We start from the raw sequence: 24525 nt of genomic DNA, 5'->3' as shown, positions 1-24525 counted from the left end.
ATATCCCATGGCACTATTTGATAATGAGTAGGGGAGTTCTCCCCAGCATCCTGGCCAATATTTATCCCTCAACCAATGTCACTAAAACAGATTATCTGGTCATAATCACATTACTTTTTGTGGGATCTTGTGTGCTAATTAACTATCACGTTTTCTATATTGCAGCAGTGACTACACTTCAAAAGTACTTCATTGGCTGTAAAGCACTTTGGGATGTCCTGAGCAAGTCCTTTTTTCTTCTTTATTGGACCTCAAGCTGAGCTTCCGACTGTACCCTCTCCATCACAAAGATCCGTATACTTCCATCTGTAACACTCCTGCCTCAGCCTATCTGCTCGACTAATACAATGCTCTCCTGGCCAGCCTCCCATCCTCCACACTCTGTAAACTTCAGGTCACCCAAAACACTGCTGTTCATATCCTATCCTGCACCAAGTCCTGAATACCCTAAATAAAATTGTGCTCATCCAAAACACTGCTGTCCGTATCTTAACTCGTTCACCCATCACCGCTGTGCTTGCTGACCTACATTGGCTCCTGGTCTGACCGCCTTAATTTTAAAATCCTCATCCTTGTTTTCAAATCCCTCCATAACCTCGCCCCTCCCTATCTCTGTAACCTCCTCCAGCCCTACAACCCTTAGATATCTGCGCTCCTCCAATTCTGGTTTACTGCACATCCCCGATTTTAATCGCTCCACCATTGGTGGCCGTGCTTTCAGCTGCCTTAGCCCTAAGCTCTGGATTTCCCTCCCTAAACCTCTCCCTCCGCCTTTAAGATGCTCCTTAACACCTACCTCCATCTGTCCTGATATCACTTTATGTGGCTTGGTGTCAAAATTGTTTTTATTGATACTTCTGTTAAGCACCTTGGGACATTTTGCTACATTAAATGCGCTATCTAAATGTAAGTTGTTGTTGTTACCCATCATTTCTGTCCTTGATGACTTACATTGACATTCGATCCTCCAATTTAAAATGTTCATCCTCATGTTTAAAGCCCTTTATGGCCTCACTCCCTTGATCCTCTAGCCCAATTTTCCTAATATTTCCTTTGGCTTGGTGTTCATTTTTGTGTGATTATGCCGCTGTGAAGCACCTCAAGATATTTTTGGACATTGCATGCAAGCTGCTGTTATTCATGGAAGCTATATTCAAACAGGAAAGGATGTATTTATTTGATGCTGACTTATTCATTCAGATGATCATTGCCACATTCATGTAGGATCAAAGATGGTTGATAGCTTGGCCTGTTGGAGGATGTGTAGTGAATATGTCCATTTATTTGAAAGTGGGAGAGAAGGCAGTGCTGTCAGATAGGCTGTATTACAGATTTCAGTGAGGCGGCGTGCTAATACCCTTTGTAGCAATCACTGAGGAGTCCTCAGCGTACAGGCCATCATAATGCCCTCTCCATTTCCCTCCCCAAGAAAGAACCCCATAGTTTTGGCTCCAACAGAACCAGGCTCTCTTCACCAGCAATGGCAAAGTCCAGTCTTTCTTGAAGGGAACTGCAGGCTATAATTAATAGTGACATGCAATCTAGAGCATACTGCAGAGCTCCTCCTGACCTGTCCAGGTGTCAAGTATGCCTTTATAACCCTGATGGTCCGTGCTAATAGAGACATACGTCTTCTTCTCGTGCTCCTCTGCTACTGTACAGGGCACTCTTAGTGGAGTATTGATCCATAGGAGCAGGGGGTAGCCTGCTCCACCATTCAATTATATCATGGCTGATCTGTATCTCAATTCCATTTACCTACCTTTGTTTCACATCCCTAATACCCTTATCCAACAAAAATGTATCAATATCAGAAAGCGCCAGTTGTCCCAGCAGGCACAGCCCTTCGAGAGAGAATATCCCAGATTTCTACCACCCTTTGTGTGAAAATGTACTTGCTGATTTCACTCCTGAATGGCCAAGCTCTAATTTTATGATTATGGCCCCTTGTTCTGGATTCCCCACCAGAGGAAATAGTTTCTCTGGTATCTACCCTATCGAATCCTTTTAACATTTTAAACACCTCAATCAGATCACCACTCAATCTGCTATACTCAAGGGAATACAAGCCAAATTTATGTAACCTGCCCTCAACTTAACCCTTTAAGCCCCAGTATCATTCTAGTGAATCTGCACTGCACCCCCTTCAAGGCCAATATTCCTTCCTGAGGTGAGGTACCCAAAACTGAATGCAGTATTTCAGCTGGGGTCTGACTAAGGCTCTATACAACCACAGCATACTTTCCTCCCCCTTTGTATTCCAGTCCTTGAGATAAAGGCCAACATTCCATTAGCCTTGATTGCTTTTCGCACTGGTCCACTAGCTTTAAATAAATTGTGCACTTGGACTCGTAAATCTCTTTGCTCCACTAGTTTCTAGTATCTCACCATTTAGAAAAGTCAACAATTTATCTTTCTTGGGTCCAAAGTGGATGACTTCCTACATTGAACTTCATCTGCCATAGTTAATCTATCCATGTGCTTTTGTGACTTCCTGCTCCCATCTGCACTACTTGCTGTCCCCTCCTAACTTAGTGTCAACTAAGTCGTTAATAAATATGGTAAAAAGTTGAGGCCCCAGGACAGATGCCTGGGGACCACCATCTGCCATATTCCTCCACAGCAAACATCTCAACTGTGGCCAATATAGCAACAAACCTTGCTTCAGACTCCAGACTATCTTAAGTAACACCAATTAAGCAATGTAACTAGTGGGAATTTAGTACTAAAAAGTTGAATCATCAGGGAATTTTAATTAAACATTTAAATTAACAGTGCTTTAACAAATCTCTGACAATACCCTTTTAAGATGTGCAGTAGAAGCTGTCAGAGCAGTGTTGTCCAATAGAAATTGCTGACTAACCACAGGCTAAGGTGATACCGTTTTAGCAACATGCATTAATTTTAGTAGAAAACATCTTGCATATACAGGTAACTGTAATTCACATGTATATTGACTAAACATCTACCACCATTCAGTGCAAACTTTGCAGTCATCAAAGTTTGGAATCTTGGCATGAATTTATCAGACACAACACATCTTAGTGCTGCTTCTAAGTTCTTCTCTGGGAGTTACGAATGGCACTTCATCGGAGAGATTGCTGACTCGCATAAGGAGACGTGCCAGATCTGCCTCAGCTCTCCATCCAGAATGTGACTGGGTGCAGCTTTCCCCTTTGCCATGACGTGCTCTGTTGGAGCAGCTCGTTACTGGTTGGACTTGCTTTCTTCTGTTGGCCTGAAGCAGTTATTCCAATTGGTCGAGCTAATCATGAAGACAGCTCCCCTCTCCTGGTGTTTCCATGGTGCTGAAGTCCGGCTTTTTAGAATCATAGAATGGTTACAGCACGGAATGCGGTCATTCAGCCTGTCGAGCCCATGTCAGCTCTCTGCAAAAGCACTTCAGCTAATCCCATTCCGCCGTAGCCCTGCAAATTTTTTTCCTTCAGGTACTCACCCAACTCCCTTTTGAAAGCAGTAATTGAGTCTGCCTCCACCACCCTCAGGTATTGCATTCCAGATCCTAACCACTCGCTGAGTAAAAAAGTTTTTCCTCATGTCGCCTTTGGTTCTTTTGCCAATCACCTTAAATCTGTGACCTCTAGTTCTCAATCCTTCTGCCAATGGGAACAGTTTCTCTCTGTCCAGACCCCTCATGATTTTTCACCCGTGTTACACACCATTTTAGCAGATAACCAAGCAGTAACCAAGGAAGTAAAGCGCACACAGCGATCAAAAAACATTCGCATGCACTGCTTTGCATCTTACCATCAAACATACAAAGTGGCTAAAGAACGGTGGCATAGTGGTTAGCACTGTTGCCTCACAGCGCCAGGGACCCGGGTTCGAATCCGGCCTCGGGTGACTGTCTGTGTGGAGTTTGCACATTCTCCCCGTGTTTGCGTGGGTTTCCTCCGGGTGCTCCGGTTTCCTCCCACAGTCCAAAGATGTGCGGGTTAGGTTGATTGGCTATGATAAATTGACCCTTAGTGTTAGGGGGATTAAATACGTGGGGTTACGGGGATAGGGTGGGATATGTGTTGGTGTAGGGGTTACGGGGATCGGGTGGGATATGTGTCGGTGCAGGCTCGATGGGCCAAAATGGCCTCTATCTGCACTGTGGGGTTTCTGTGATTTCTGTGAACACATGCATACCCCATGCGAATACAAGTATTAAGATCACATGTCCATGGATGGTGTCTATTATTCACTTTTTATTTATGAAAACAAGCCATTCCAGACACTAATATGAAATAGTGTGTACAGTAATTTCTGAGAGACTGTAATGCAGAAAAAATACACTTACCACAAGCTGGTTTATTTTTTGTGATCCTTTATTTGGAAAAGTTTTATTAAAAAATCTTGTGGTATAAAATTTTTTCCATATTAAGTGCAATTTCCTCAGTATAAAACATTTAGTCGATCAGAAAAATAAAAAAATAAGATTTAAGTCACCTAAATACTCTTAAAAGGATCTTAACCATTTCTATGCACACCTTTATTAAAAAAAAACACTAAAAACCTAATTCAAATATCCCCATAATAACCAGAGTCACTCGAGAGCTGAGAATTACAAATGCGGTTAGAGGAAGAATTCCAAATGTGCAGGTTCATGTAAGTGCCAAAAGGATCAAAACTGGATGTCTGCTCTTGGGTGCATGTCGATTCCAGATCTTCATTAACTAATGCATGCGAGACCGAGTTATCAATTGTGAAGTAGCTTTGATAAGGGTCACATTGTGGAGTCCAAATGGATCCAAACAGTCCAGACATAGGGGACAGACTTCTGGTGCCCGAGAGGTAGGACTGGAAAAAAAAAGGAAAATGCATTAATGTTCTCAACTATTCACAATTTAACTCTAAGGACTAGAGTTGCTTTTCTTTAACAAAACAAAAATCAAAATCAACAATTCTTCAGATTTTGTCTGGAATAAATTACATTTTTCCAGGTTTGTAAAAATGTACTCATTTTGAAAGCTATTAGATGCTCAATATTTAAACACAATGGCCCGGAATTTGCGGTCCGGATGACAGCGAACTGGTAGCATTTGCCGTCTTTCCGCCTTTGAAACTGACCACAACTTCGGAATTTGGCGTATGCGCAGGCGGAAATCCTGAAGTTGCGGTCTGTCATTGACAGCTCCAAAACTGGCTGCACTGTGTGTGTCTCCCCCACCAACCACGGAGCCGGCAATCTGTGTAATCAGCCAATATAGGAAAAGTAACGAAAACTTCGGCTCTTCCGCAGTAAGCACGCAGTTTAATTCCCCACTAAAAGTTAGACACAAAGGGATTAGGTGTAACTGGGGTTATTGGGCCAGGAAAACTAATTTCAATTTTGTGCTGTGTGAAATTTTGTCCATTTTAATAAAAATAAAAATTTTAAAAAACTTTTCAAAAAATGTTTTACACTTTTTTTTAAAGTTTGTCCATCTTTATTTCAGGTTTGTCATTTCCCCATGGGAGAGCCCCAATCTTTGTTTTGCTCTCTCTCAACATATTTAAAAGTTAGAATTTTAAGAGCTTGCTCACTTCCTTGTTCGCGGTGAGAATTCTGCCTTAGACAGCCTGTTGACGTCACAGCAGCTCACACAAGGGAATCCCCATTAACTTCCTTTGATTTGAATTGAAGGTTCGAATACCTAAAGTTCTCGACACCGGGCTCGCGAGGTCCTTGTGCGAAGCATACTTCGGGGCGAGCAGCCTTTGCTTCGCTGCTGACCGCAAATTCCGGTCTGACTTTTTAAAATGAACTTTTACATTTTAATAGTTGCTTTATCCACACATTATAGATTAATAAAATTATGTCATTGATTACAGAACTTCTGCTCGAATACTTCCAATTTTATATATTTACACACATTTCTTTCACATTTTAGACAATCTTAGTTCCAATTTTAGTACATGCTTCAATACAACAGAGATCTTCAAATTATAAGCTTTTTAACAACTAGACAACTTACAGGAGGAGTGCTGACATAATTAGAAGGTTTCCAGCTAGAGGGAACCTCCAGAGTGGTCCAAGTGACAGCGCAGCCTGGATCAGCAAATGCTGCATTTTGGTCTTCAGTACAAGTGAAGGGATGATGCAAATTCAGGTTGCCTATAATGAGGAAATTTCAAAAAGACATTTTGGCTATTACTCTTTGAAGGGATACCTCACCCACAGTTAGTGGTTAGTTTTGATAATGATGTAGAGAAGTTAAGATTTTTCCATTAATTACTGATCACAATTGTTACAGAACCATCTCCCCATATATATGTAGTTCTAATGTATCGAAACAAGTAATTAAAAAAACAAATGGTTTACGGCTTGCTAAAGTAATAAAACAAATTAAGCTTATTTTAGTAGCTAATTAAGCTGATGCGAGGGGATTGGGAAGAGAGGAAAGGGGAAAGACATTAAAAGAACTGATACAATAGCAAAATACTGTGGATGCTGGAAATCTGAAAGAACAGAAAATGCTGGAAACACTCAGCAGGTCAGGCAGCTAAAAGAACTGATCCTCAAGATTCCAAGGACAGAGGTGTCCAAGCTTTTGCCTTTGTGCACTGCATTGGTGCACACCAATAAGCCTCAGGGCCACACATATAGGCCCCGATTTTCGGCTTGTGTGGGGAATGGTCAGATTTCCCCGAATGTGGGGTTTCTGACACACATAAAAAAGTGTCAGCCAGCTCCACGCAATTTTCCCTCAAGTGGCCAATTAATTCCCAGCATGTGGGAAGCCTTGCTAATTGTCCAATTCGAGTCAGAAATCCCCACAGTATGATGTCATCATTTGTGGTGCTTTCAAGGTCCATAGCAAGCACTGCATCCTCTGAAGGCTTCCAAACGAACCATACAGGATGGCAGAGGAGCCTGCAGCAGCTGTGGCCAGTGCCAGACCCCGAGCTGCCTCCAAATTCGACGAGGCTTCACTGCAGGCATTATTGGATGGGGGTAAGGGCCCACAGGGAGGTCCTCTTCCCTAGGTCAGGGAGGAAGAGGCCTCCCACTGAGACCAATGCTGCATGGATGCAGGTGTCAGAAGATGCCAACTCGCTGGGAGTCACCAGAAGAACCTGGGCATTACATCTCTAACTCCTTCCTTTACTCACCCACAGTACCATCCAGAGCCCCCGTCCTCACTGTGGAGGAACAGGCTGTGCAGCCAGACTCCTCAGAGGAAGCTCCAACCTCTGAGGGCGCAGTGTCAGCAGAAGTAAGCGCACCCAGCACCAGCGCAGACACTCACACCTCGGGGGGACCTTCGGGACATAGAGTAGTGTTGTCACCTGGTGTTTCACAGCTCACAAGTGAGCCTCAGCAGATTCTGGAGACAGGGACAGCAGTAGAGAGTCCTCGTCGGAGGGCGCAGGACTCTGCCAGCTCAGCTCAGCTGCGCTGCATGTCGACCCTCTGCCTCTGGGTCCATCCGCAAGAGAAGAGGTGATGGATCTCCATGCACAGATGCAGGAGTCTCTGGCAGGTTTTGTCTCCAGGGTCGCTGCGAGTGTGGAGCGAATGGAGGAGTCCATAGCGACCATGAGCAGAGCCTTTGTGGAGTCATTGGCACATGAATGCATTACCATGGAAAGGTTGGCAACCTCCATGCAGGAGATAACTCGCCAGGGTACGGAAAACATGGTGAGTGCTCATAAGAGAATTACATCTCTTGAGGAGCGATGGGCATCTGTTGAACAGAGAAACCAGATCTTCATGGAAGTCCTTCTGAGTAGGACTGCCAGTGCAGAAACGGGTCCCACTGGTCCCCTAAAGCGCAGCAAGGTGCTCTCAAGCCACTTCCAAGCGCTGGCCCCTTCTGGCCTGTGCAGCTTCAGGTGAGTGAGCAGCAGCCTGGTGCTTATCCTGCTGCTGCCGCCTCTGCTGTTGGAGATCTTCTAATGCCAGGAAGGGAAGGTACCAAAGGCCTCCCATGCTTCTGGCAGATGCCTCCGTTGAGGTGCTGAGTTAGAGTGGTGAAAGGGGCTTCCCAGGAGCTCACACTGGAGAAGTGTGTGAGGCTCCAACTTTCTACAGCTGCTCCTAAGGCTTCAAAAAGTTCCCCCAAGACTTGATCAACAAGGTCCTGCAGCCTGCAAATGCTGCCTATTTAAATCTCTTCAGCCCTCAGCGACCTGCTGCTGCAAGCAAGCAAGCCAGCTGTTTTCACGCCAGCTCTCAGCAGCGGGGTTCCCCGCAGGCGGGTTTCAGGTGGGGAAAGCCCCAAAGTCGCAACGGCATGGGAAAATCCACTTCAACAAGCAGATAATTGCTCGTTAGTGCTCCGACGACCAGTCCCGCCAGCGGCGGCCGGGACTGAAGCGGGGCACGCGGAAACGGCAGTCCGAAAGTCGGACGGTGCGGGGAATCAGGCGGGGGGGGGGTCCCAACCCGCCTTTTTCGCCGATTTTTGGCCCCCGGCCGCATGAAAAGCCGCCCGACGGCGGCCAGAAAATCGGGGCCATAACCTTTGAATTTATGTTTCCACAATTTGTATCCATCCTAAGTTGCTGATACAAACACATCACGTTCTGATTTTAGATTTACCCGCCAAATGGGGCAACCATACTAGAAACAGTTCTTTCCCAACAGTCACGCCTACAAAATTCAAACAAACCAGGGAATAAGAAATACAAGCAACAACTTGTATTTATATAGCGCCTTTAACGTAGCAAAACATCCCAAGGCGCTTAACAGGAGTATTATCAATAAAAAAATATTGACACCGAGCTACAGATGACAAAAAGCTTGGTCAAAGAGGAGCATCTTAAAAGGAGGAGAGAGAGGTAGAGAAGAGGAGAGGTTTAGGGAGGGAATTTGAGAGCTTAGGGGCCTAGCACAAATAGGTTATCAGCTGCCTGGGCTTTTAGGGCCACTTATCCAGAGTTTGGGATCACATGTGGCCCTAGGGCTGCAGGATGGACGCTCCTGCATTAGGACATTAATACCAAGATCAACTTTTACTCACAAACTATTGCATATCATACAAAGAAAATACAGAAGTGCAAGCAATGTCTTTGAATTCTTAAAATAAAATACAAATTGAAACATTGCAATTAGCATTTTAATGCCTGTAAATTCTCTACTCTAGGCAGTGCTTTACAGGTATTTTACCAATATATAAAATGGCACATTCACTGTTACTATTCTACAACAATGTGGGCAATTTTGTGCCATGTGACTGCCGTGACTCCATATTTATCTCCTTGCTCATACTTTAACGCTGCAGTTATACGGTCAGTACCATGAAACCTTCATTTCACAGAAGTGCAGACTGACAGCAAAGCACATACCTCTTACTCGAATAGCTTAGGTTGTTTGAATCTTATGGGCCTGTGCATATATGAAACCTCAACATCTGCAATGTACTGAGAGCCTATTTTCTACTGATGTTGAATCAGCTGTAGTGCTGGTGGTGCACTTCTGCCAGTAGTCTTGCTATGAGTATCAATTTTCACGTTATGAAATTAGCATTATACTGTACACCTGGCACCAATGCAAAGCACAAAACAGTGCAACACTTACAGATGTACAGTGCAGCACTGAATAGGTCATAATGAACAGATTCCTGAAGTACGATCCATGAAGCAATGGCTCGATTTGTTTTGAAATACCTGGAAAATCTTAAGAAAAAAAAACTCACTGGGTAGCATGGTTTAAAAACATGCTTCCCTTTGCCTCTAGAAACTGGATGTGAATCCAATCTAGAGTGATAGGGTGAAGTCTTGCAAAGGTCCCATGTGAAATGAGTCTGGGTAATATCGATCCAGTTCCTTGTGGGTATAGATTCACAGAATAGAACTGCCACTAAATTGGGAATCTTACTCAGAAACATAGAAACATAAAAGATAGGAGCAGGATTAGGCCATTGGGCCACTCGAGCCTGCTCCGCCATTTAATGAGATCATGGCTGATCATCCAAATTCAGTACCCTGTCTGCTTTCTCCCCATATCCCTTGATCCCTTTAGCCTCAAGAAATATATCCAACTTCTTCTTGAATATATTTAATGAATTGGCCTCAACTGCCCTTTGTGACAGAGAATTCCACAGGTTCACCACTCTCTGGGTGAAGAAATTCCTCCTCATCTCAGTCCTAAATGGCTTACCCCTTATCCTTAGACTGTGACCCCTGGTTCTGGACTCCCCGCCATCGGGAACATCCTTCCTGCATCTAGTCTGTCTAGTCCTGTTAGAATTTTATAAGTTTCAATGAGATAAACAAAATGGGAAAAAGGAAAAATTAATTTTGGTACAGTAGGAGTGCTCTCTGGAGGCAAGGCAGAGTAGACGGAGCTTTAATCTGCATCTGAACGTCCTGTACCTGACCGGGAGTGTTTGATGTGATCAGAGTTGGAATGTATTACATTCCAAAGTGCAGCTCCTCCCATTGAAGAACACAAGCATGTGCCAAAATGCATTTTTTTTAAATTTAAATAAAATAATAGAAGCTTACAGTCTACTGATGATACCAATACCAATATAATGATGATCTTCTTAAATGCCAACAGATTAAGAACTGGTCTACGAGGGGTGCTTATAATGGCAAAGTGCCATGGAGTGGTAGAATACAGGTTTCCACTACCAATACTCCACATTAATACCAATCTCAGCAAAAGCATTGTGGGAAAGTGACAAGTAGAGGCAAAGGAAAGAGAAAAAAGGATCTTCTCCCCAAGTCTCTTGCTAATTTCGAGTAACCAATTACATGAAAAGTATATACTGGGCAATACAAGATAAAATTGGGAAGTTGGAATAAGGAGGGAAGTCAGACAGAGCTTTTTCAGTCAAATGATGATCCAATTCTGGAATAGGTGATCAGGAAAAGCCATTGAGGCAATGGTATAAATGGTTTCAATAGAAAATTAGCTGCATTTCCAAAGAGAAAGGATTGAGCAGATGTGGCAAGAAAGCAGGGTTGATTACAAAGAAATAAGTTTGTTGGACCTAACTATTTGTTTCTAAAATTTATCTTTAAGTATCGATGTGCACAATACTCAGCAGAAATTAAGAATCTACTGTAATATGCTAGAAATTCATAATCAGAGCATCTAAAAGCCATGTGTTATAACTTGACTCCTTGCCCATTTTGGGCACAAGTCAAATTTCTCTCCCATTCAATGCAGAATAAGGTAGCATTTTATCAAATTGTTCCACAGATACCTTACCTTCAGAAACACTGGAGAAATCATTCTCATGGAACGTGGTGAAGAGATTGCTGCAATGATCACTGTTGAATGTGGCCCAGGAAAGATGGCTTAAAATATTTTTTAAAACAATATATTGTAAGTATCAATTTACAGATAAAGAATTAAAAATATAGAAAAGGTTTAATTTTAAGTAACAATGCAAAAGATACACGAGGCCTCACATTGCCATTTAAATTAAATTTAAGACTGCATAAGCTGGTGATGAAGGAACTACTCTACCAGACTCCTGCACCGGCTCCAAAGAGAAATTCAAATGTCTATTAAACATTTCTACATAAATATGTAAACAGAGCACCAGCTACAGTGAAAGAACAGACTACTATTTTCCACACATTAGAAAAAGATATAGAGTATACAAAAAAAAAAGTGGACCTTACTTCACTGGGGAGCCTTGCTTACCAGGAGCATACATGAGAAGCTCAGGCACACGCTACCCATTACCCGCTGGCCTGCCGAGCAGCGTGAAGGAAGAAGGCTTTAACGTGTTGAAGTTTGAGCCATCCTGGTTTATATCAGCATTAATAATAAGCCATACAGAATTAAATAATCCCCAAATTATCCATGAACATCTACTGCATCTTCTAAAATTACTTGTGGTGTTCAGGTAAAAGTAATCCCTAACTAGATAGTCATCTATTTTTAAATTATTGTAGATTTAGCACTCTAGATTATTTCAATCTATTTTAGACATAAAAACTAGACCTGTCGGTGTGCTAGGGCAGAAGTTGAAGGTGCCCTACCTCATGACACAGCACTTAAATCACATTTCCCGGATACTACGCACAGTGTCAAATATGATGGGCAGCAGTTCACAATGACACTACCTGGTTCTGGAGGAAGACAACCAGCCTTTAAATAGCAGAAATGGATTTGGGGGAGGGAGGGGCAGGCGGTCAGGAAGAGTGGGGTTTCATGCCTAATAGTTTAATTAAATTGCCAAAGAAACAAACATATTAAAAAGAACACCCTCAGTCCAAAGCTGGAGTATTCCCAAAAACAATTTTTTGTTAAGACTGAAGTCCAGAATCACTATCGAAAAGATGCTCAAAAGGTGCAGAAAATAATGAATGGTGCAACTCTTCAGTCATAGCTGTTTACAGAATTAACATACCTGTAATCAGCGGCAGCACTTGGCGGTGAGTTGACCTGCATACCATTACCTGAATGATATGCCAAACCATTTGAAGGAATGGATTTTAAACACTGCCCATTTACTGTTGTGTAAAGACCTGAAAAATGCAAGCAAAAAATGAAAGTAAGTGTCATAATCAAAACAACTTACATTGGTGTTCCTAGAAAAATACCATAAATTTGAAGAAATTCTGAAGCTCAGATTTTCTTCAGCACCAAGCAGTTCAACCCCTAGGAGCAGGAGTAGGCCATTCAACCCCTCGAGCCTGCTCCGCCATTCAATGAGATCATGGCTGATCTGTATCCTAACTCCATTTATCCTACCCTTGGGTGAAAATCGATCACAGATTTAAAATGATTAATTGAGCCAACATCTACTGTTTTTTTGTGGGAGTGTGTTCCATACTTCTACAACCCAGTGTGTTAAGAAGTGTTTCCTAATTTCTCTCCTGAATGGTCTGGCTCTGATTTTAAGGATATGACTTTGACTTAGGGGTACAGGGCACAATTACAAAATTCGCAGCTGACACAAAACTTGAAGTATAGTAAACAGTGAGGAAGATAGTAACAGATTTCAAGAGGAGTTAGACAGGCTGGTGGAATGGGCAGACACATAGCAAATTAAATTCAACACAGAAAAGTGTGGTGTGATACACTTTGGTAGGAATGAGGAGAGACAATACATGCAAAATGGTACAATTTTAAAAGGGGTGCAAGAGGAGAGACACCTTGGGGGGGGGGCGGGGGTGGGAGGGATTGTGCACAAATCTCTGAAGATGGCAAGACAGGTTAACAAAGCAGTTTATAAAGTATATGGGATCTTGGATTATAAATATAGAGGCATAGAGTACAAAAGCCAGGAAGTTATGCTAAACCTATAATCAACACTAGTTCAGCCCCAGCTGGAGTATTGTGTCCAATTCTGGGCACCACACTTTAGGAAGGATGTGAAGGCTTTGGAGAGGGTGCAGAAGAGATTTACTAGAATGGTCCCAGGGATGGGGAATTACAGTTACATGGAGAGACTAGAGAAGCTGGGGTTGTTCTCCTTGGAACAGAGAAGGCTAAGAGGAGATTTGATAGAGGTGTTTAAAATCATGAAGGATTTAGATATAGAGTAAATAAAGAATCTGCACTGCACTCCTTCCAAGGCCAATATATCCTTTCTAAGGTGCAGTGCCCAGATGTGGCCTAACCAGGGCTTTGTATAGCTATAGCAAAACTTCCTCTGCTTTATATTCTAGCCCTCTAGTAATAAAGGTTAACATTCCATTAGCCTTTTTAATGGTTTTTTTGTACCTGACCACTACAATTTAGTGATCTGTGTTATGTACATGGACTGCTAAATCTCTTTGGGCCTCCACTGTTCCTAGCTTTTTTTGGTCCAAACTGGATGACCTCACACTGCGTTGAAGTCCATCTGCCACAGTTTTGCCCACTCACTTAATCTATCAATGTCTTTGTAATTTTATGCACCCTCTACACTACTTACTATAGTACCTATCTTTGTGTCATCAACAAACTTGGATAGTATGGCTCTCTATTGTGTTATCCAAGTCATTAATAAATAGTGAGTATTTGAAGCCCCAGCACACACCACTCGTCACTTCCTTACAATTTGAGTACATACCATTATCCCTACTCTGTCTTAACCCGTCTAACCAATTTCCTAACCAGGACAATAATTTGCCTTCAATTCCATAAGCTTTAATTTTAGCTAACCGTCTTCTTAAGTGGAACCTTATCAAATGCCTTCTGGAAGTCCATATAAACTACATCCATAGACATCCTCCTGTCTACTACTTTGTTACTTCTTCAAAAATTCCAGTTAGGTTCATTAGCATGACCTTTACAAATCCACGCTGGCTGTCTCTAAACAGCTCAAATTTCTCCAAGTGCTCAGACAATGTCCAATAACTTCCCCACGACACATCTTTAACTAACAGGTCTATAATTTCCTGGTTTCTCTCACGCTTCTTAAAAAATGGCATTATATTTGCAATTTTCCAATCTAAAGGGACAGTTCCTGCATCGAGAGCGCTTGCTAATTATTACTCCATGGACAGGTTTTTCTGAAAGATCAGATAATGGACAACAAAAAACTAAAACAAACACTCAATTATATACTAACTCCCAGGATTACTTAGCTTATTCAAAATTTAAAAATACCGTAAAACAAAGTGAAAACACGAACAATGACTGAAAACGCAAGTGTTATCTGAAGTTTGGAAAGAGAAATCATTTGTAACTGAATAGCATCCCATGTGGAATGGTTATAGTCCTTGCAAGAAAAGCAAGAGAGATTTTAGAGAAGGAAGTTTCTTTAATAGTCTTGCGAGACAAATGTCCACTGCACCTCAAACCTTTCAATCATGGTATATCCCACATGCTCATCATGAAATCTTGTAGATTCAAGACAGACTATGATGACACTTCATAAAAGGCTGCATACCATTGCTGTGATGTAGCACGAGATTGGAGAGAGAGGGAAGGATCAGAGATGAAGGGCAGGATTTTCATTGGGCCGTGGAGTCGGAATTGGAGGCGTGCGGGGGGTTAAAATCCCGAAATCAGGAGTCCCGACCCCATCCCGCACCCATGCCAGTTTCAAAGGAGGCGGGTACCCGTCCCGTACTGGGGCCCACCTACCCGAGGTAGTTTTTAGCCTATTCCCTATTTTTAAGGTTGAAGTGTGGGATTCCCGACGGCTCCAAACTAAGCCAAGTTAGAGGAGGCGGGCTGTCGGGTTGAAGGGCTTGGAGGGGTCAAGATGTCGGTGTTCAGGTGAACGATGTGTGCATGAGTGCAAAGGTAGGTGTGTCTAAAGTGATTAAAGAAGTTTTACATACCTTTTCAGCCTTCCTTCCTTTAGGTCTCGGGAGTCCCTCATCTCACCAGCACAGAAAGCAGAATGGCTGCGAACTGTCAAAAGTGACAGCCTGCAGCTTTCTGTGCAGGAGAGATTTCTAACTGAGTCTGCGGAGAAGGACTCATGTTAGAAGTAAGACTGTCAGTGTTTGACAGCTTCAAACAGCTGTGAAATGCTGATATTTCATTTGTCAAAACCTCTTGACAGATGAAATTTCAGTCTATGACATCACCTGTTGCCGGGTGGCCCTTAATTGGCCTGCTGGGTGGGCTCAACAAGGTCAATCAAGTTAAAATCGCGTGGATTGGCCGCATCTCGATGGAGGTAGGACTACAACCCCGAAAGTTGTAGTCCCGCCTCCTACCCAACTCCTGAATGAAAATCCTGCCTGAAGACTAAGATAACAAGCAGTTGGTTTGGCCTGCAGGCCAAGATTTTAAATCCCATAATTTAGTTACTTACAAGTCCTGAGATACAAATGGATGTCTGATACGGCATTGGTTGGAACTGTAAGTATGTAGATTTATTGAGGTAGACTGACTTTTGGGTGGCCGACCAGTGGAGTGCACCGGCTGACTGCCCGTTTCGGCGGCGATGAAGCCCCCTGATTTTGAGGCCGGACTCATACGAACCCGATCGGCGAGCTGTGGACGCCAAACGGATGTTCTGCGGCAGCTCTCCTGTTTTTGGCCATAGGAATATCGGCTGGCTGGGATACCGACTGCACCTGCAGGTCTGTCCTGGGGAGAGCATGGGAGGAAATAATCGAGGGAGTCAAGCCCGGGACGGCAGCAACCCACAATATTTTTGCAGGGCTCGGAGGAGCACTCCTGGACCCACAAAAATAATGTGAAACAACTTTCCAGACTCTAACATCGGTGAAACCGGACGGAGCATGCTCGGTCCGACCAGTTCTCTCTTAAAATGGCAATCAGGATCCTATGCAAGTTATAGTATCCCAAATTGCATAGTAAAAGGAACCTACCTCCAGAGACAGATGAGCGCTTTGGTCGACCAGCGGTAGGCCCGTGAAAGTTGCAGCAGAGCGATCGGTGGGGTTAACAGAGCAGTAAGTCTGCCGACCCCATTTTGAGGCTGATGCTGCCTCGTTAACATCTATTTCCGCAGGTTAAAATCAACCCCATTATCTATTGGTAGACCTTGCGTAGGAATGTATGCATCTGATTAAAGAGACGGCATTTCCCTACAGAATCAAGTCTCTCACATACAATCTAATGACCAAAACTTTCGCAGCACTTGCTTAAACACTAATGATGGCTTGGGTACAACATAATGCAAGTGCAGCACAATAGTAGTAATTTTAAAATGTCACTAAAGGTAAATTTCCGTTTCCTCAAGGGTTAAATGCCATCAAATGCTGCTGTCTTTTTTTAAAAACCTCAACTTTTGAAATCACAAGACTAGAAGCATTTTACTAACAGAATGCCAGTCTAAAATATTGATTAGATCCCAACCTACAACTTGCTGCTTACCTGGACTTTTCTTTAAACCCGCAGCTACTGCAGCGAAGGTCGGGCAGAGGCTTTTATCTGGGAGAGACAAGGGCTGTGCATCTCCTCTTAAATGTACGTCATTACCGGATGATTGGTTGAAATGAACAAGTCTTTTACAAGATAGAAAGGAAATATAAAATTACAGCTGTATTTTGTATAATGTGGATTTTTTTTATACAAGTGATATTTATAGTTACCTTCTACTCCCTGAATTGGGATCTTCTCGATGTAAAGGCGGACCATAAATTGGAGAAGCCTGCTGGAAAATCCTCTCCCCTAAAATAAATATTTAAAAATGTTAAAAACACAGTATATGCAGGTACACTGTTCTTTGCTGGGACCAAAGAAACAATCGCTGGCACTCAGCAAAGTCATGGGGAGGGGGTTTCAGGAGGGGCTTGTGAACTTGAAAGGGGTGGGGGAAAAAAGTCCAAGACAGGGGAGACCAAAACTTTCCTTGTGGGAGCTGGAGAAGCACCCCTGCTCCGACTGGCCCCACAAGGCAAGTTAAAAAACATCTGATTGAGCCTCTTCCGGCCCTGGCTCCTCTTCCTATTAGCTTCACCAGCTTCTTGCTCAGGCTACCAATCAAATTGTAGTCAGGACCCGAAGAAGTCCCATTGGACCCCAAACTGCATATTTAAGGAAGATCCCACCAATGCTAGGCGGGTGTCCATGCTGCCTGTTCGGAAGAGCAATCTTTAACAGAAGAACGGCACAAACAGTGTATGTTATTGCCGGGTAGGTCACCCGGCTGATTTCACTGCCCGCCCATCCTGTTTCCACCAGGCAGGTCAAGCTAAAATCGCCACTATATGTGCCTTAGACCCAGTCTCAGAACAACAGCACCTACTGCAGCAGTGTATCCATTTCCCACAACGATCATCCTTCGAACTGCCTGGGTGACATGACTAGCGCCAAACTAGAGGCAGTTTTGTGCTGTAGGCCAATGGTGACTCGGAACAGGATTGAGACTGTCCAAACTCATTTCACAAATGGCCCCTACAGCTAATAGACAGAGGAGACCTTCCACCATTTAGCCTGGGATGCATTTGAACCAAGGTCCCATAGGTAAAAGCCCAGTCTACCTGCTTGGATTATAATTTATATACAGTACTGTACAAGTCTTTACTTACTCTGTCCAGCAGAGGATACAAAGTGCAATTTGGTACCCATGTTTTGATCCTTTTCTCCCTCAGAACTACTACTGCTCCAGCTTCCCCAGCTGCCACGGCTTGCTCTCACGTTGTCTGACGAACTGCCAGAATCAGAGCTGGACTCACCAGAACGCACTTTCCCAAGTAGCGCCTTCCAGTTTGAACAACAATGCCCTAACAAAGACCCAGCACAAGACTGTTAAGCATTATTCAGCGTAAGCACTTTAGTTTATTTTAAATAATGTAATTTGAAGATTTAACGCTGGCAGTGTTTCAATACTTTCACACGGAGCAAGCATGATTTAAAAATGATCAGCCTCATGAAACAATCTGTGCACATTAAGGGAAAAAGCAAGCTATCAACCAGTTGGAGTTATTGCAGTTAACATTTAAAGCTAAAGAGATTTGACCAATTGTGCTGTCACAATCTACAGAATATGAGCGTGATATAGCAATAGGAAATATCTCCAATCATAGTATTGACTTAACTGGATTTATCCCATTAAAATACGGTGAAGTGCATCAATTGAGAGCAGCTGAACACACATCAGGATGCAACCATTTCAAGAAAACACCAGTAAGAAAATCTCAATATAAACTGTATAGTTACCATTTTCCGCCTCTTTCAGAAAAATGTCTGGTTTTATATGCATGTTAGCAGTTTTCTTTTTTCCATACTGCCACCCCTTCCTAGATCGGTCCTGAATTCTATCCTCTTTTTGTCCACGATTGTAGTTCCTTTCGGTGGGCACGTCACCAGTCTGTACAGCTGACCTAGCAAAGCAGTCGGGCACTCAAGATTTAACCAGTTCTTAGCACAGCTTCTAACCTCAAGGCAATTCAAAGATCGCCATTCCTTTAAAGATTAGAAATTAAAGATCACTAATAGTCTATGGTCTCTTTAGTAATACAAAATTAACAAAAATACTCTGAGTTAATTAAAATCATTTTAGTAACTAGTAAGATAAATGAATATATATACAATACATTCAATGTTGTATTTCACAGCCAAATATGGCAAACTGATTAAAAGGAGTGAAGAGCTTACATCAATCTAGAGTGTTGTGAGCTCTTAGAAATATTTGTGGAGTATGTTGGGGTTTGGGGGGGGTCACGTGGGGAACGAGGGTAGGAAGGGAGAAGAGTTAAGAAAAATTCTGTCAGTGCAGAATCTGTAAGAGGCTTGGTAAACAGTGAGAAAGAACAAGCCATCAAGAAGAAAAACCCATCTGATTCACTAATGTCTTTAGGGAAGGAAATTTGTCGTCCTTACCTGGCCTGGCCTATATGCGATTCCAGACCCACAGCAATGTGGTTGACTCTTAACTGGCCTCTGAAATGGCCGAACAAGCCACTTAGTTGTAAAAAAACAAGAATAAAACCGGATGGACCACCCAGCATTGATCTCGGCACCGGCTACGGACACGACAACAGCACACCCAGCCCAGTCAACCCTGCAAAGTCCTCCTCACAAACATCTGGGGACCTGTGCCAAAATTGGGAGAGCTGACCCACAGATGAGTCAAGCAACAGCCTGACATAGTCATACTCTCAGAATCATACCTTTCAGCCAATGTCCCAAACTCCTCCATCACCATCCCTGGGTATGTCCTGACCCACCGGCAGGACAGACCCACCAGAGGTGGCGGCACAGTCGTATACAATCAGGAAGGAGTGGCCCTGGGTGTCTTCAACATTGACTCTGGATCCCAGGAAGTCTCATGGCTTCAGGTCAAGCATGGGCAAGGAAACCTCCTACTGATTACCACCTACCGTCCTCCCTCAGCTGATGAATCAGTACTCCTCCATGTTGAACACCACTTGGAAGAAGCAGCACTGAGAGTAGCAAGGGCACAGAGTACTCTGGGTGGGGGACTTCAATGTCCATCACCAAGAGTGGCTCGGTAGCGCCACTACTGACCAAGCTGGCCGAGTCCTGAAGGACATAGCTGCCAGTCTGGGCCTGCGACAGGTGGAGAGAGAACCAACACGAGGGAAAAACCTACCTGACCTCGTCCTCACCAATCTACCTGTCGCAGATGCATCTATCCATGACAGCATTGGCAGCAGTGACCACCACACATTCATTGTGGAGACAAAATCCTGTCTTCACACTGAGGACACCCTCCATCGTGTTGTGTGGCACTACCACCATGCTAAATGGGGTAGATTCAGAACAAATCTAGCAACTCAATACTGGGCATTTATGAGGCGCTGTGGGCCATCAGCAGCAGCAGAATTCCATTCCACCACAATCTGTCACCTCATGGCCCGACATATCCCTCACTCTACCATTATCTTCAAGCCAGGGGACCAACCCTGTTTCAACAAGGAGTGTAGAAGAGCATGCGAGGAGCAGCACCGGGTGTACCTAAAAATAAGGTGCCAACCTGGGAAAGCTGCAACACAGGACTACATGCATGCTAAAAAGCGGAAACAGCATGCTATAGACAGAGCTAAGCGATCCCACAATCAGATCAGATCAAAGCTCTGTAGTCTGCCACATCCAGTCGTGAATGGTGGTGGACCATTAAACAACTAACGGGAGGAGGCGGCTCCATGAATATCCCCATCCTCCATGATGGTGAAGCCTAGCACGTGAGTGCAAAAGTCAAAGCTGAAGCGTTTGCAACCATCTTCAGCCAGATGTGCCGAGTGGATGATCCATATCAGCCTCCGCCCGAGGCCCCCACCACCACAGAAGCCAGTCTTCAGACAATTTGATTCACTCCACGTGATATCAAGAAATGGCTGAGTGCACTGGATACAGCAAAGGCTATGGGCCCCGACAATATCCCGGCTGTCGTACTGAAGACTTGTGCTCCAGAACTAGTCGTGCCTCTAGCCAAGTTGTTCCAGTACAGCTACAACACTGGCATCTATCCGACAATGTGGAAAACTGCTCAGTTCACAAAAAGCAGGACAAATCCAATCCGGCCAATTACCGCCCCATCAGTCTACCCTCAATCATCAGAAAAGTGATGGAAGGTATCGTCGACAGTGCTATCAAGCAGCACTTACTCACCAATAACCTGCTCACTGCTGCCCAGTTTGGGTTCCGCCAGGACCACTCGGCTCCAGACCTCATTACAGCCTTGGTCCAAACATGGAACAAAAGAGCTGAATTCCAGAGGTGAGGTGAGTGACTGCCCTTGACATCAAGGAGCCCTAGTAAAACTGAAGTCAATGGGAATCGGGGGGAAAACTCTCCACTGGTTGAAGTCATACCCAGCACAAAGGAAGATGGTTGTGATGGTTGGAGGTCAATCATTACAGCCCCAGGACATCACTGCAGGAATTCCTCAGGGCAGTGTCCTAGGCCCAACCATCTTCAGCCGCTTCATCAATGACCATCATAAAGTCAGAAGCGAGGATGTTCGCTGATGACTGCATACTGCTCAGTTCCAGTCTCAGCTTCTCAGATAATGAAGCAGTCCATGCCCGCATGCAGCAAGGCCTGGACGACATTCAGGCTTGGGCTGATAAGTGGCAGGTGACATTTGCGCAACACAAATGCCAGGCAATGACTATCTTTATTTTTATTCGTTCATGGAATGTGGGCGTTGCTGGCAAGGCCAGCATTTATTGCCCATCCCTAATTGCCCTCGAGAAAGTGGTGGTGAGCCCCCATTTCAGAGGGCAGTTAAGAGTCAACCACATTGCTGTGGATCTGGAGTCATATATAGGCCAGACCGGGTAAGGACGGCAGATTTCCTTCCCTAAAGGACATTAGTGAACCAGATGGGTTTTTACGACAATCTGATAGTTTCATGATCACCATTACTGATACTAGCTTTTTATTCGAGTTATTTAATTGAATTTAAATTCCCCAGCTGTCGTGGTGGGTTTTGAACTCACGTCTCCAGATCATTAGTCCAGGCCTCTGGATTACTAGTCCAGTAACATTACTACTATGCTACCGTACCACTATCGCCAACGAGCGAGCGTCTAACCACCACGCCCTGACATTCAATGGCATTACCATTGCCAAATCTCCCACCATCAATATCCTGGGGGGTCACCATTGACCAGAAACTTAACTGGACGAGCCACATAAATACTGTGGCAACAAGAGCAGGTCAGAGGCTGGGTATTCTGCGGCGAGTGTCTCATCTCCTGACTCCCCAAAGCCTTTCTACCATCTACAAGGCACAAGTAAGGAGTGTGATGGAATACTCTCCACATGCCTGGATGAATGCAGCTCCAACAACACTCAAGATGCTCGACACCATCCAAGACAAAGCAGCCCATTTGATTGGCACCCCATCCACGACCTTAAACATTCACTCCCTCCACCATCGGGGTACCGTGGCTGCAGTGTGTACCATCTACAAGATGCACTGCAGCAACTCGCCAAGTCTTCTTCGGCAGCACCTCCCAAACCCGCGACCTCTACCACCTAGATGGACAAGGGCAGCAGGCACATGGGAACACCACCACCTTCAAGTTCCCCTCCATGTTACACACCACCCTGACTTGGAAATATATCGCCAATCCTTCATCGTCGTTGGGTCAAAATCCTGGAACTCCCTCCTGGACAGCACTGTGGGAGTACCTTCACCACACGGACTGCAGCAGTTCAAGAAGGCAACTAGGGATGGGCAATAAATGCTAGCCTTGCCAGCGACACCCACATCCCATGAACGAATAAAAAAAGACACAGAAAGGAAAGGGGAATGGGCAGATAGTTGGAGATGCAATTTAATGCTGATTAAGTGTGAGCTAATAGATTTAAAACTGACGGGTAAAGATTATTGAGGGTACAGATGGGCAGAGAGATCTAAAGGTTCAAATAGGTAATCCCCTGAGTGCGAGTGCAAATAGATAAAGCCACAAAAAAGGCTAATGCACTTTTGGGTTTTATAAATAGGGGCACAGACTACAAGGATAAAGAAGAATTAATTTATAAAAAACATTGGTTAGGCTAGTTAAGAGTACAGCGTGCAGTTTTGGGCACTCCATTACAGAAAGGACATTCAAGCAAAAGAGCACATACAGGATAGATTCATCAAGATCATGCCAGAAATGGGAAACTATAGTTAAGCACTGGAACAGAGAAGAGTGAGAAAATTCTAAGAGAGATTTTTTTTTTTTTTTTTTAATTATGAAGAGATTTGTTAGTGAATAGGGAAAGACTATTTCCTCTGGCTGGGGAGTCTATGATGAGGGGACATTAGATAGCGAGGAGAGGGATTAGGAGGAATTTCTTTAGATAGAAGGTTGCTGAGGTATGGAATATTTTGCCACAGGGAGTGGCTGAGGCAGAAACTATCGTAAATTTTTCCAGGAAAATTGGATAAATATTTGAAACAGAGGAAGATATAAGGCTACGGGGAGAAAGCAAGGCAATGGGACTAGGTTTGGATTGCTTAAGCCAGATACAACAGGCCAAATAGCCACCTTCTGTGCTGTAAACTTCTATGGCTCTAAACCTTGTTAAAAATTTGGGTCAGCTGTAGATATTTTCTCAAATTCAGTGGCATCAGTTACTCTCGTAAACAGCCCAAGCATCTTAGTTTTATGGGAGTTGACTCACACGGGCCTATTATCCAGAATCCAGAATTACCCAGAATGCAAAAATAGCTCCATTATGTTCTGGGCCAGATCTGCGTCTTTCACATGTAATTCTTCAATCTCTCTGAAGGTGGGCCGAACAAACACTTGGTCAGACAAGTCTTAATGTAAATCGTCAAGTTGTTTTATTTCACAGCAGTTGAACAGACGGCGAAAGTTATGTTCAGATTCACTGTCTTCACGAAATAATATAAAATAATGACCATGCTGAGTTTCCTCACGCAAGTCATCTTACTTAACTGAAATAGAATTAGTCCCCTGCATAAAACCTCATCAGCTCTCTGTTGCCAAAAACTTGACAGCCCTCAAAATCTTCCTCTTTAACTAAACCTGTGTGCCTTCTCAGCCTTCCTTGTAATCAAAACATGACTCTCCATATATGTGGATTTGTTCACCCCTTTCCTACCCCCACAGGAAATTAGAGCTCGATTCCGGATTCCTCCCCCTCTCTGGGAGTTCGTCAGAAGAGCTTGTACTGCACCTTTGAAACTAGCTTCATGCAAAGTTTACCAGGGACATTCCATCCTCCATGTATTGTGTGACTCATTGTTTGGTATCTCCGATAGCCCTGTGGCAGCTCCCCAAGTGTTTCTGATCTCCAGTGTCAATATCAACAGTGTTAATACACATTCTGGAATTATCTGCAGCCTGTGGAACTGCCTTTCTTAAACCGGTGCAAATACACAGTTTTAAAACATAGCTTCCACATCTTTTCTGCAGAAAAATAAGTTTAAAAAATTCCAAAAATTACAATCTATTCCTCGACAGCTGCTTGTTGTACTAACACGCAATTATTATGTGGTATTTAAGTCATAAACATTTAATTACTTTACATCTTAAAAAACATTATATTCAGAGATTTAACACTTACTGCACAGAAATCTTTCTGTTTTTCCCATAAGTCTTTCTTCCTTTCCATTTATTACTAGTTGTAACTCCGCTTCTCTCTTGTTGTCTTTTCTGCTTAACATTGTCCATTGGTGTCTTTTGCTGGAAGAATTATTCAAAATGAAATAGTGTTTTAACCAGACCATATTGTGACAGGTTTTTTGTGTTATTATAAAAATGGTGTTAGTATTATTTTAT

General features: G+C 43.6%; 1 protein-coding gene across 1 annotated transcript in view; it reads right to left on the bottom strand.

Annotated features, from left to right (window-relative positions):
• Nucleotides 1-4192: 4192 nt before the first annotated feature.
• Nucleotides 4193-24525, bottom strand: part of tmem131l (transmembrane 131 like) — a 216624-nt gene continuing 196291 nt past the window's right edge. The window contains exons 27-35 of the mRNA XM_086012018.1: nt 24311-24429; nt 18476-18639; nt 17845-18039; nt 16906-16984; nt 16688-16818; nt 12306-12423; nt 11153-11241; nt 5964-6103; nt 4193-4806 (exon numbers count right to left, since the gene is read on the bottom strand). Coding sequence (XP_085868144.1) covers nt 4528-4806; nt 5964-6103; nt 11153-11241; nt 12306-12423; nt 16688-16818; nt 16906-16984; nt 17845-18039; nt 18476-18639; nt 24311-24429 — 1314 coding nt within the window. The 3' untranslated portion in view covers nt 4193-4527. The remainder of the gene's footprint in view (nt 4807-5963; nt 6104-11152; nt 11242-12305; nt 12424-16687; nt 16819-16905; nt 16985-17844; nt 18040-18475; nt 18640-24310; nt 24430-24525) is intronic.

Source organism: Somniosus microcephalus, chromosome 2 (genome assembly GCF_052327205.1).
Source record: "Somniosus microcephalus isolate GS21.2 chromosome 2, FLI_Smic_1.0, whole genome shotgun sequence".
NCBI lineage: Eukaryota > Metazoa > Chordata > Chondrichthyes > Squaliformes > Somniosidae > Somniosus > Somniosus microcephalus.
This window is presented reverse-complemented; position numbering and strand designations above follow the sequence as displayed.